The sequence below is a fragment of the Electrona antarctica genome, assembly GCF_951216825.1.
Source record: "Electrona antarctica genome assembly, chromosome: 21".
NCBI lineage: Eukaryota > Metazoa > Chordata > Actinopteri > Myctophiformes > Myctophidae > Electrona > Electrona antarctica.
Window position 1 is genome coordinate 1,161,763 of NC_136802.1, and position 13,354 is coordinate 1,175,116.

The 13,354-nt window shown below is 40.3% G+C and overlaps 1 protein-coding gene across 1 annotated transcript; it reads right to left on the minus strand.

The window, feature by feature from the left end:
- Nucleotides 1-2,479: 2,479 nt before the first annotated feature.
- Nucleotides 2,480-12,053, minus strand: LOC306914082 (uncharacterized protein). Its single transcript, XM_079490984.1, has 4 exons — nt 11,917-12,053; nt 10,190-10,253; nt 6,011-6,143; nt 2,480-4,613 (listed from the first exon to the last, which is right to left on the minus strand). The coding sequence occupies exons 2-4, from the start codon at nt 10,226-10,228 to the stop codon at nt 3,559-3,561; spliced, it is 1,227 nt and encodes a 408-aa protein (XP_079347110.1). The 5' UTR covers nt 10,229-10,253; nt 11,917-12,053; the 3' UTR covers nt 2,480-3,558.
- Nucleotides 12,054-13,354: the final 1,301 nt, after the last annotated feature.

Consider the following 13,354-nt stretch of genomic DNA (forward strand, 5'->3'; position numbering starts at 1 on the left):
TCAGATGGATTTGGGAAGGGTATTCCAAATTTTAGGGGCACGGATGGAGAAGGCTCGTTCTCCCTTGTTTACACGATGAAATTTCTCGGGAACCTTTAGGTTCCCGATAAATGACACTTTAACCGGTCTTATCGGTCTATTCAGGTCTACTGAGCCTACTGAAAATGACAAGCCTCCTCATACCCTCCCCTAAACTTAACCGCAAGCATGTCGCAGCGCGGTCCAAATATTGACGCATGTTCACCAACCTTAATCCTGTCGTTTAGGTCTACTGCCTACTAAAAACGACAAGCCTCCTCATACCCTCCCCTAAACTTAACCGCAAGCATGTCGCAGTGCGGTCCTAATATTGACGCATGTTCGCCAACCTTAATCCTGTTGTTTGTTTTTTTCAGTCGGAAGTGTGACGACCCTCTCATGCCCATACTCGTCGGAAACAATCGTACTGATAACTGCGGTCTTGTCCATTGATACCAGTCGAAACGGGTGCTTGGACACAGGCCGGGGTCTGATCAGCCATGGTTGGGTCGCATGGAGGAGGGTGCCTGTTGTAAGACCCAGAAACACCCAACGATCCCAGGTTTACATCACTGATGATGTGTCCAAGTTCATGCATCAGTAGATGTTTAATTAACTGTATCTGCTGCTGCTTTGTGTATCCTGACTCAGACTGTATGCCAACTGCAACATGGAGAGACGTCAAGGTGTCTGATTTCAATACACATCATGTACCATAGAGTCTATGGCATAGACTTACTTTATTCTGTTATCCTATTTGATCATAAAAGGCAAATGTACTCTTGAATAAATATACAAATTGATTCATTGTCTAATAATAATAATAATATTTTGATTTATGAGTTGATTTACTAAACAGTGTAATGAAGTTACAGCACTGCTTTGCCCGTTAGAGTAAGCATGTTTATTTGTACATTTCAACAAGGAAGGCAGTGTGCTTTACACACACAACATCTGGGCGGGAACCCCTTTTGGTGTTTTAAGCATTAGGTTATACTTTAGCTATTGAAAAATAGCAGCAAGCTCGTAGCGTGGCACCGAGTGCCGTGCTACAAGCTTGTAGATCTGCTATTTTTACATTTTTTTTGAAAATGTGGTGCAAATCTTTGAATATATATTCTTTCACAGCGAACGTTTTTAACTCCTGGTGGGGTCCCTGGAACTACATATTTTCAGATGGCAGTCTAAATGGGTTAAGAGCAATGTAAAGGGTGATGCATTCACAATAAAATGACATTTGAATTGAATACAATCAAAACTATTGGTTTAGAATAGAAAAATAAGAATCAAATAAAAAGCAAACTGAATACAGACCCATAAACCTCAGTAAAAAGCAGCAGTAAACAGAAACGTCTTGGGCTTTGATTTCAAACAAAGAGTTGTAGATGTGACAGGAGTTGGGTTAGGTAGAGGTTCAGCCAGACTGTTGAACACTCAACATTGTGTTACTTACTTTATTTTTTAATTCAAGACATTTTACCTACACATTGTTAACAATGCATTTTCTAAACCTTTCCAAAGTACTTTATCTAGGGGTGGGCAATTAATCGGTCATCAAATCGTTATGGGCCGATGTTGGCCTTAAAATGCAATATTGGTATTAGCCGATATTTTAAAATAAAGATACTACATAGCAGCTGTTTATATTCGGACATGGGCTAACATTTCAATAACTGTGAATCCCTATAGTATTTGGAATAAAATTCACTGTTTTCCAAAATGTCAGTTTGTCACCTCCCTCTTCACATTCAATAGATCCTGTGATCCTTTGTGGCCAGATGTAATTTCCTGGGGTCTAGTAGGACTATAGAAAACGATAATTAAGAAATTGCTGTACAATTTGGTAAAACAAATGCATTTACCCACTTGTTCGAATGCCCCCGCACCCTGCCAAAAATAGCTAAAAGTGTTTAATCACACTAAAAGTGTTTAAACAAAATAAAGCAGCAAATGAAAAAATATATAACACTCATCTTTTACTTTCTCTAATAACCTAAAACATGAACCTTGGTTGAAAAACCCCAAAGTTTTCCTTTAAAGGAGCATTCAGTGATTTGGGTAAATTTGGAAAACCCCCCGGTAACAAGTTGTGCACATGCACGCACTACAGTGGGGTGACATGCGACAGGCTAACAGCACGCACACCAAGGCCCGCCCCCGCTCGATCCTGATTAGCAGAAGGCCCCTCTCTATCCTGATTGGATGAAGGTTTTGCCACCTAGCCAAAAACAAACCTAAGGTTTTTTGACCCACACGGGTTAACTGGGGACAGGGAGGAACTCCTTATATGGTCAGCACACTCTATAGTAGGGAGGATTATCACAACAAAACAAAAAAAGAAGTGATATTTGAATTAAGTGAAATCACTGAATATACCTTTAAGGTTTAACATGAGGAGAAAAACTAAAGATCAGGAGAATGGAGGCCTCTATTGACAGGATTGATTGAATAGTTTATTAGACATAAATGTAAAACAGCAACAGAGTTCAGTGAAATTGATTCCAACAAATATCCACAACAAAAATCACACTTGTGTGAAGTGAAGGGCGCTCTTATCACATCATACATCACAGTCCATGCTCAGCCAATCAAATCACAAATGTCATTCCGGCCAATCACTTTTTCTGCCCTCACTGTTTTTATCCTCAATATGTACATCAGCCAATCAAACATCGCTATGGGTGATGATCAGCCAATCAAATCATCGTGTTTGTGTTCACACAAAGACAAAGCCCAATAGGAGGAGTTAGCGCCCCTCAACAAAAATTCAATATAGTCAAAAACAACAAAATATATCATTACAGGAAATAATAAAACACTAAATGTACAGAGTGGGAGAAAGTTAGGAGGGGGCGTGGTCACATGTTTAAAGGAGAAGTGCTCATTTCCTCTCCATTGGGCCTGCTGAAAGGTGGACTTTCAGGCCTGTTTTAAAAGATGTAAGTGATCTGCATTTTGTTGAGGGAAGGGGTCAGGGCATTCCACGCCTGGGTGGCCGTGCTGTAGAAGGAGAATTTACCCATATTTGTTTTGAAATATAGGAGCAGTATAATAATCCATAATTTATTCATTTAAAACGACTTAAGGGTACCAATGTGGTCAGTTTCAATGTCGTTTGCAGGTCATTCCATGTATTAGGGCCACAGAAGCCAAAAGCAAGTTCAGGGCTAACTTTTGGTACCTTGAATTTGGGGAAACGACTTGACCGGGTGCGGGTGTACTTCAGAAAAGATGAGATGTATTTAGGACAATCTCCAAGCATGGCTTTATACAAGAACAGGTGCCAATGCAGTTTTCCAACGTTGTTAAATAAGATACAATGGTGAGTACCATAGCTATCACCCGTAATACATCTAATCGATGAGTGATTAACAGAGTCTAGGGATTTAAGAGTGGATGCTGCTGCACTTCTATAGATTATGTCTCCATAATACAAGACAGACAGGAACAAATGGAAACTTTCTTTTTTTTTACCCCATGGTGTGAATGCAATGGTGTCTTAGCAAGTGACCCGAGTTATTTAAACTTAGGTCACACCGTTTAAAGTGGACATCTTTTTTGTTTTTTTGTCCTGTGAGAACTGTGGACACGAAGGTGGTAACGAAGATTACTTGAATCCTTGTAACTCTTGTCACAATGTTTACATTGGAAAGGTCTTTCTCCAGTGTGGACACGGAGGTGTATTTTCAGGGAAGATGATGTAGTAAAACTCTTGTCACAATGGTCACAATGTTTACATCGTAAAGGTTTTTCTCCAGTGTGGATACGAAGGTGTGTTTTCAGGGAATATGATACAGTAAAACTCTTGTCACAATGTTTACATTGGAAAGGTTTTTCTCCAGTGTGGATACGAAGGTGTGTTTTCAGGGAAGATGATGCAGTAAAACTCTTGTCACAATGTTTACATTGGAAAGGTTTTTCTCCAGTATGGACACGAAGGTGTGACTTTAGATGATTTGAATAGTTGAAACTCTTGTCACAATGTTTACATTGGAAAAGTTTTTCTCCAGTGTGGACATATTGGTGTCTCTTCAGTTCACCTGACATTCTGAAACTCTTGTTACAGATTTCACATTGGAAAGGTTTTTCTCCAGTGTGGACACGGAGGTGATCCGTCAGGTGATATGACCGATTGAAACTCTTGCCACAGAATTCACATTGGAAAGGTCTTTCTCCAGTGTGGACATGAAAGTGTTGCTTTAGTTGACCTGACCTACTGAAACTCTTGTCACAATGTTCACAGTTAAAAGGTTTTTCTCCAGTGTGGACATGAAGGTGTCGCTTTAGATAACTTGGTTTGATGAAACTCTTATCACAATGTTTACATTGGAAAGGTTTTTCTCCAGTATGGACACGAAGGTGTTGCTTTAGTTTACCTGACTGACTGAATCTCTTGTCACAATGTTCACAGTTAAAAGGTTTTTCTCCAGTGTGGACACGCTGGTGCTTCTTCAGGGAACCTGAGTCACTGAAACTCTTGTCACGCTGTTCGTCATCATCGTCTTCACTGGTCTCCTCCCAATCATCACTGTCTTCAGTGACAGATTCAAGTTGAACTTCAACCTCAGAGCAGTGGGAAGACATGTGCAGGATGTCTAGGAGCAGAAACATAACATGATGGTCAACACTGGATTCCTAAAATGTAAAACCATTCTTCTTCCATGTTCCATGTACAAAATGAGCTATTACCTACCAAGATAAGATTGACTAAACCGTTACTAACTACAGGTTATTACTGTTCTGATTTTTTTTAGCAAAATACAAAAAAAGTAATGTGAAGTTTTGTGTCCGGGTAGTAGAGAGGGCAGCACGGGTCCATCCGGAACCGAATACCCGAGAGCCGAACCGAGAACCGAGCCAGTTCGGGCCCAAAATATTGACTTGTCCCTCGGGCAGGGTCGGATCCATTCAAAATTGCCGCGGGACTGGGTCGGATCGTCTGAAATGCAGTTACCCGAAATTACCCGTGGGGATCCGAGCTTTATATATTAAACCATTCAACTTTAAAAATAGGTTTCAAAAATAGACATGCGTGCGTTGTAATTATTTCATTCTAAAGTGACAAGTCCACTGTGTTGTCTGTTGAACAGACAGACAACTCTGTTCAACATGTCTGTTGAACAGAGTCAACGAGGGCTGGGTCTCTCCTGCACCTCGACATGAGCGAGAGCACGCTCTCTCTCTCTCTCTTTGTCTCTCTCTCTCACCCCAATCCCGACAGCACTATGGGTCCGGATCTATATCAGATCGGATCAGCGCCGTTTTGGTCGGACCGGTTCCAAATCCTTCTCGGCTCCGTTTCGGACCGGATCCAAAACTGTGCATGAGACAGACGTATTAGGACCCATAGCCTGGAGGGATGCAATGCTCCGATTGGTTCAGAAACTTCAGAGACAGCGTTTCCAGCATAGACAAGCTGAAACTTCAAAATAAAATGCCATTTCCGTTTCACTACTCCTTTAACCGTTTCCGTCCATCCGAGGTGTCAGCACGTCCTAGGGGTCCCAATCGACGCGTACATCCGACGTCCTCACACGTCTTAGCACATCCTCAATGATACGGGGCGAGATAAGAATATTCTGAATTTTTTCCTCTTTTTTTTTGTCAGTTGGCCTTTCGGCTACCGTATGCTACACTCTAGGCAATTGTTAGCTTACCGTTGACTTGGCCGTTAGCGCAGCGGAAAGAATGACTCGTCTCTCCTAATCCAGGGCACTCTCCGTGGTGTTGAACGGATCGATATGCTGGCGCTTCATTTCTGCTCCTCATCCCCGTCTCTCCCGCAAAATATGAACGCTTTTTGGATCATATATCATATAAATTAAAACGATCACAATGTAAGCTAGCTATGTAAAGTTTTTTTAGTGGATTGTTTCCGGGTCATGGGTTTCCGAGTAAAAGCGGCCATGTCTTTCCGGCACCCCAGAGCTCCTATTTTGAAGGACTTCCGGCACTGATTGTGTTAAAGAAAGGAAGAGAACATGAAACTTACTGAGGTGTGGCTGCTCTTCAGCTTCCTGTTTAATAGAAACGTCTTCAGCTTCCTGTTCAATAGAAACGTCTTCAGCTTCCTGTGCAATAGAAACTTCTTCAGCTTCCTGTTTAATAGAAACGTCTTCAGCTTCCTGTTTAAGGCGAGACATGGCAGGAGAAATCATGATTTTTCAATTTTGTGCTATTTTGCTTCCTAAACCTGTTCAAACTAAAGCAAAATAAAACATCCAAAATACAGATTTAGATGTTTATTTTAGTAGTTTATTTTAGCCAATGACAGCTCGTTTTACTGGGTGAAAATCCACCCTCTCTATTGATTGGTTGTTGGTACAAAGGAAGTGACCATATTCGGATCAAACCACAGTCAGCTCGAGGTCCAGACCTTTCCAATGATATATGGCATATGTTGTTGCCAAGGTTTGGATGAGATATTTTGTCTCAAAATAGTGGCTTCAAATATAACGTTTTGGAATTTTACAATACAAATCTTTAAAGGCCGTTTTCTCAAAATGAGTTCTCCTCATACCTGGGACAAAAAATCTCCACTTCAGTTGCACTCACATACACCAAACTTTCCAGTCTTATTCATGACTATATTCTGCAGAAGTTTACAGAAGGGTTTGTTGATATATCATTCATAGCCTGATTTACATCACATTTTATTACATTAGCGCATATAATGCCTAATATGCATATTTAAACATCTATATATATATATATAGATATATATATATATATATATAGATATATATATATATATATATTTCAGAAAACTTGTAATACAAAAAATCTTAGTAATCAACTGGAGAAGTTTCATTGTGATTTTCGGTGGCGAGGTGACAACCCACCGGAACTGAAATAACGTTGAGCGGTGGTTTGCTCTTCACCGCGGCTCGTGACGTCATGTTGTAGTTCAGTGGTCACCTCACCACCGGAAACCCAGGCTGCGTTCAAATTAATTCCCTATGCCCCATATAGTGCACTACTTTGGGGTTCCGCCATTTTGTTATAGTGTCCGAATATGTAGTGAGCATTTTTGCACCCTAATGTAGCGGACTGAAGTATCCCACAATGCACCGGGAATTGTAGGGACCATCCGATGGTCACTACAAAAACACAGTGAAGCAAATCTACCCCATAATGCATTGCGCAAGCTCGCTCTTGAGCGCACATGCACGCGTTTGCGCACGTGCGCTGCTTCTGCATGCATGCGCTCCAACTCAGAAGAGGCAGAAGTTGAACCAGCGAAAGAAATCAACACAAATGTACTTTTTAAACATTCGTTTTACCCTCTCTTTTCTTCCCTGGTGGATCTCGAAGCTACAGATCTCGAGACAAATGATCTGTGCATTTATTTGCAATTGTTTTATTTTATTTATAATAAAACAATTAATTTGCAATAGTATTACTAATCTGATTCATTGTATCACCCAGGCCCAGCGCATGATGACGTTAGGAGAGGAATCAGTTGCTTGCTGTAGAATACATTTGCGAGATTATCACAAACGTAGGCTAAATACATGCATGTGAGACGCATTACTTGTGTCACGAACATATGTTTTATTAATATTCATTATTTCCTGCCATAAAAAATATATGTTATCTAACATTATTTCATTGAATTGCGATAAATAATAAAACTTCATTATGTAGGCCTAGATAGTAATTTATTGGAATTGGACTGCCGTTTCTGTTAATACCAAACGTCCGTATTGTGAGCAGAGCTTGTATTGTAGATCGGCTACTTTTGGTAATTATTTACCAAAAGTACCCGATCTACAAGCTCACAACACGGACGTCGCTTATAGATCGGCTATTTTTGCCGAATCCCCCCCCCCCCCCCCCCCCAGGCTTAGCGGGGGTTCATGTGGTTAATCATGCTGCTGATGTTTTCATATTGTCAAAGTGGTGCACATATTGCTGGATAATGGATATAATGTTAATTTATTGATAATAATCATATGCCTATGTTATTTTAAAAATAATTACCTTTCTATCATAGAAATAGGCCTAAATGCCTGCAAACATATTTTCATTAACCTATTTTTTCATTCATCACTTTCTTTATTCATCGATGAATTTAAAAATAATTTAACAAACTGTCCTTGTCAGGGAGGTGACTCTTTACGACAGCCTGCAGTCACTTATTTGATACAGTCTGTTCCTAGCGGAAACTCAGCAGCAGCGTTTTGACTGGTTTCTTGTAGTCAGTTGATTCTTCATATCCAAATGAGTGAAACTAAACGGCCGGGATGATTTGTTTATTTTTCAAACAGTTCTTATATGAGGCGATCTACCGATATTGACGTCAGACTCGGTGCTCCCCATACAGGGAGTATTGTCCGAAATCATCACTATTAGAGTCCACTGAGTCTGGATAGTAGGGAGTAGGGAACAACCCTAGCAATTCGAACGCAGCCCCAGACTATGAATAACGCTAAAGTTAACTTTTTTTCCCTGTTCACCTGTAGTGAACTTGTAATACAAAAAATCTTAGTAATCAACTGGAGAAGTTTCATTGTGATTTTCGGTGGCGAGGTGACCACCCACCGGAACTGAAATAACGTTGAGCGGTGGTTTGCTCTTCACCTCGGCTCGTGACGTCATGTTGTAGTTCAGTGGTCACCTCACCACCGGAAACCCAGGCTGCGTTCAAATTAATTCCCTATGCCCCATATAGTGCACTACTTTGGGGTTCCGCCATTTTGTTATAGTGTCCGAATATGTAGTGAGCATTTTTGCACCCTAATGTAGCGGACTGAAGTATCCCACAATGCACCGGGAATTGTAGGGACCATCCGATGGTCACTACAAAAACACAGTGAAGCAAATCTACCCCATAATGCATTGCGCAAGCTCGCTCTTGAGCGCACATGCACGCGTTTGCGCACGTGCGCTGCTTCTGCATGCATGCGCTCCAACTCAGAAGAGGCAGAAGTTGAACCAGCGAAAGAAATCAACACAAATGTACTTTTTAAACATTCGTTTTACCCTCTCTTTTCTTCCCTGGCGGATCTCGAAGCTACAGATCTCGAGACAAATGATCTGTGCATTTATTTGCAATTGTTTTATTTTATTTATAATAAAACAATTAATTTGCAATAGTATTACTAATCTGATTCATTGTATCACCCAGGCCCAGCGCATGATGACGTTAGGAGAGGAATCAGTTGCTTGCTGTAGAATACATTTGCGAGATTATCACAAACGTAGGCTAAATACATGCATGTGAGACGCATTAATTGTGTCACGAACATATGTTTTATTAATATTCATTATTTCCTGCCATAAAAAATATATGTTATCTAACATTATTTCATTGAATTGCGATAAATAATAAAACTTCATTATGTAGGCCTAGATAGTAATGTATTGGAATTGGACTGCCGTTTCTGTTAATACCAAACGTCCGTATTGTGAGCAGAGCTTGTATTGTAGATCGGCTACTTTTGGTAATTATTTACCAAAAGTACCCGATCTACAAGCTCACAACACGGACGTCGCTTATAGATCGGCTATTTTTGCCGAATCCCCCCCCCCCCCCCCAGGCTTAGCGGGGGTTCATGTGGTTAATCATGCTGCTGATGTTTTCATATTGTCAAAGTGGTGCACATATTGCTGGATAATGGATATAATATTAATTTATTGATAATAATCATATGCCTATGTTATTTTAAAAATAATTACCTTTCTATCATAGAAATAGGCCTAAATGCCTGCAAACATATTTTCATTAACCTATTTTTTCATTCATCACTTTCTTTATTCATCGATGAATTTAAAAAGAATTTAACAAACTGTCCTTGTCAGGGAGGTGACTCTTTACGACAGCCTGCAGTCACTTATTTGATACAGTCTGTTCCTAGCGGAAACTCAGCAGCAGCGTTTTGACTGGTTTCTTGTAGTCAGTTGATTCTTCATATCCAAATGAGTGAAACTAAACGGCCGGGATGATTTGTTTATTTTTCAAACAGTTCTTATATGAGGCGATCTACCGATATTGACGTCAGACTCGGTGCTCCCCATACAGGGAGTATTGTCCGAAATCATCACTATTAGAGTCCACTGAGTCTGGATAGTAGGGAGTAGGGAACAACCCTAGCAATTCGAACGCAGCCCCAGACTATGAATAACGCTAAAGTTAACTTTTTTTCCCTGTTCACCTGTAGTGTCTCACCTGAATATAAACGTCCCTGGCTGAGTCTGGAGAGTTCATCTTCACCTGCAGTCTGGACTCCGGTCTGAAATCAAGAGAATAAGGAAGGACTTTAATAACTGCAGACCTATAGTCCGGCAGCCGGGGTGGGAAATGTGTTATATCGTTTTTTTTATTGGCCTAAAATATTGCCTATAATAAAATGAATCCACTTGCTGACCAGCTGTCGGTATTGAGCTATTTATTTTATAGGGGTTTATATGTGAACATACAATTACCTAAATACGGCAAGATGTCAAAATGTCATTAAGCTTTATGTTGCATGATGTGACATGTGTGTTCAAAGGGCATTTTCATGATTCTGAATCAATTCCAAGCATTAGATTTGCACAAAAAAACACTCCTTGGACCTTGGGTTAAAAACAGCCATAGCCGTCATCACAAATGTGATGAGGTCAGCACATTGGGCACAATTGGGCAAGTGGCTATTGCCGTTTTTAGCCCAAGGAGTGTTTATTGTGGATGGAATGGATTCAGAATTGCCTTAAATAGGTGGTTAATGGTATGGTCACATATACAGTATCCCCCATAAACAATTGACAATACAACAATACACAAGGAACAATGGTGTAAAGTGAATAAGGTGAAAGTAACCAATGTGTTTTTAATGTTCTGCCTCAGTTCAAGCAGCAGAGAGCGTACAGTGCAACCATTTCTGTGAGCTTAAATTGTAACAAGTAGGGATGGAAGATCATATTTGATCACATAGCCAGCCTTTATTTGACCTCGGTGAGGAGAGTGATCCAAGTAGGGCTGCTCAATTCATTACTATTTTAATTCAGGATTCCAACAAGTGTGTGTGCGTGCGCGAGCGTGTGTGGGGCTGAAGCTGGGGTTATCCAGTGTGAATGCGTCACAGCTGTGGTCGTTCGTAAATAAGGCACACTGAACGCACTCTGTGACGTCACCGCCCACCACACTCAACAAACTCATAGATATATATATAAACACTAGATGGCTCAAGGCGGAGTTTCTGACGTCGTTCACCCGGCAGCCATCTTACTTCGGGGCTACAGTACAGTATGTTCAATGGCAGCTCAAACAGAAACAGTCATAACTCGCTCAAATCTTATCTGCTTAATTTATGTTTTTTATATGAACGTCGTATAAAATCATATACGTATGCGGACGTCTCTGACGTTTATAACAAACCAAACCGTTTGAAAATCGGTTGAAAATTTAGCAAGTTATGGTCATTTAAGAGTACATGCCCCATATACACAATGTTATGTGTCCCGAGGTAAGATGGCCGCCACGTAACGACGTCGCTCTCCATTGGCCAACAGCATGGGTGAGCTATCTAGAGTTTATATATATCTATGAACAAACTGACCACATTCCCGGTGCGCATTTCCGAACGAACCCCATGGCTATGCCCGCCCGCCCCCCACCTCTCTCCCCCTCTCTCTCTCTCTCTCTCTCTCTCAGAGCCATGTAGCCAAGAGAGCCATCTCCCTTTGGAGGAGCGACTTACAATATTATTACTGCTGCTAGTATTAACTACTGCTTGTTTATAACAAGTTACAATATTATTACTGCTGCTAGTATTAACTACTGCTTGTTTAGGATCATTTATAACTAACAAGCAGATATGAGAGAAATACTCGTCGTGTTCTTCCATGTTAAAAGATGAGTCAATAATATAAAAGATAAATGTAGTAAAAACAAGGTGAATCAGTTCATCTTACCTGCTGTGTTTCAGGGTTGAGCTGCTTAACAACCACACTGTTTTCAAACCTTTACTATTACTATTATTATTATTAATAAAGTGTTTTCTAAGGACACTGCTAACAGGCTAACAGCTAGCTGTCTGTGAACGCACATAGGTCTACTGTGCAGCAAGGGCTGTGCGCATGCGCACTAGCCCTTTAAGACAGAGTTAAGACAACTCTGTTCACGTCACGGGGCTTCAGTCCAATGGCGGCTCTTCTACATAGACTCCTATTGAAAAGGGACATCCGGGGCTTCACGGAATGCATTGGAGTCTATGGGCTCGCGCGAGAACATGAACCACGTGACCAGGCTGTTTTCTGCCCCCTCAATGTCGTAACTCTCTCTGTGGCTCTGCCCTGCTGGAGCCTGGAGCGTGCACGGTGCACGTACCATAAACGGTCACTAGGGGGAGCCATGGTACAGTGTGGTGCAGCTATGGAACATTTCATAGACCATTTGGGAAGCACTCGTTTTCTGTAAAGCAATGTCCTGCTGCCTCTTGCATGATGTGCTAATTATAAACAGGGGGTACACATGGGCAGTTAGTTGAGTGATATCTAACGGGCACTTCCAAACTCCAGCACTTAGAAAAATAATCACCTGCAAGTACAGAAAGTAGCTCAAAACATGTAGCCTATACATATTTTTATGAAACAAACACTTTGAGGATAGAAGGAGAATAATTCAAGCTTTTCGTACAGCTGCAATGTTGGTGAGTTTGACGTTGTTTGTTTAATACAATCAGACAGGACTTTTCTGTTTGGAAGTTGCAATTATTAGCACCTTGCCTTTAACTTATATGGTAAGTTAGATGGCCGCGGTCTGCATATGGAGAATAGAGCTGAAAACTCTCCCATAGAGATTTACTAAAATATTGATATCAATTATTCTAAGCCTAGAATCAATCCATCCAGGATCCTGGTGAGTCATGACCATAACACCTCTGATTCTGAGAAAACAAACAAACAACAAGATTGCATATTTAATTATATGATTTACTATATTTAATAAATGCTCTTTGTTTAGCGTTTTTCATTTTCATTTATTCACAGAATCAGAGGTTTTATGGTCATGATTCACCAGGATCCTGGAAGGCTTGATTCTAGGCTTTAAATAATTGATACAAATATGTTAATACATTTAAATATAGCCCCTACATATTCTTTTAAATAAATGTATAAATATCTTTTGAAATAAAACGAATGGCTGATTTTTATCAGTGAGACCAGAAAACCACGCCCACTTATATGTTATATACTGTGATGTCATCAAAGTCTATCTTCACTAAATCATTTTAAATATAAATTATAATATAAACCATTTGAAGAATCAAATCTAACAAATCTCACCTGCATGATATGTTGTTCCAAATGTGTTGTTTTTAAATGTGCAAATAAAAAATAAAAGAAATCC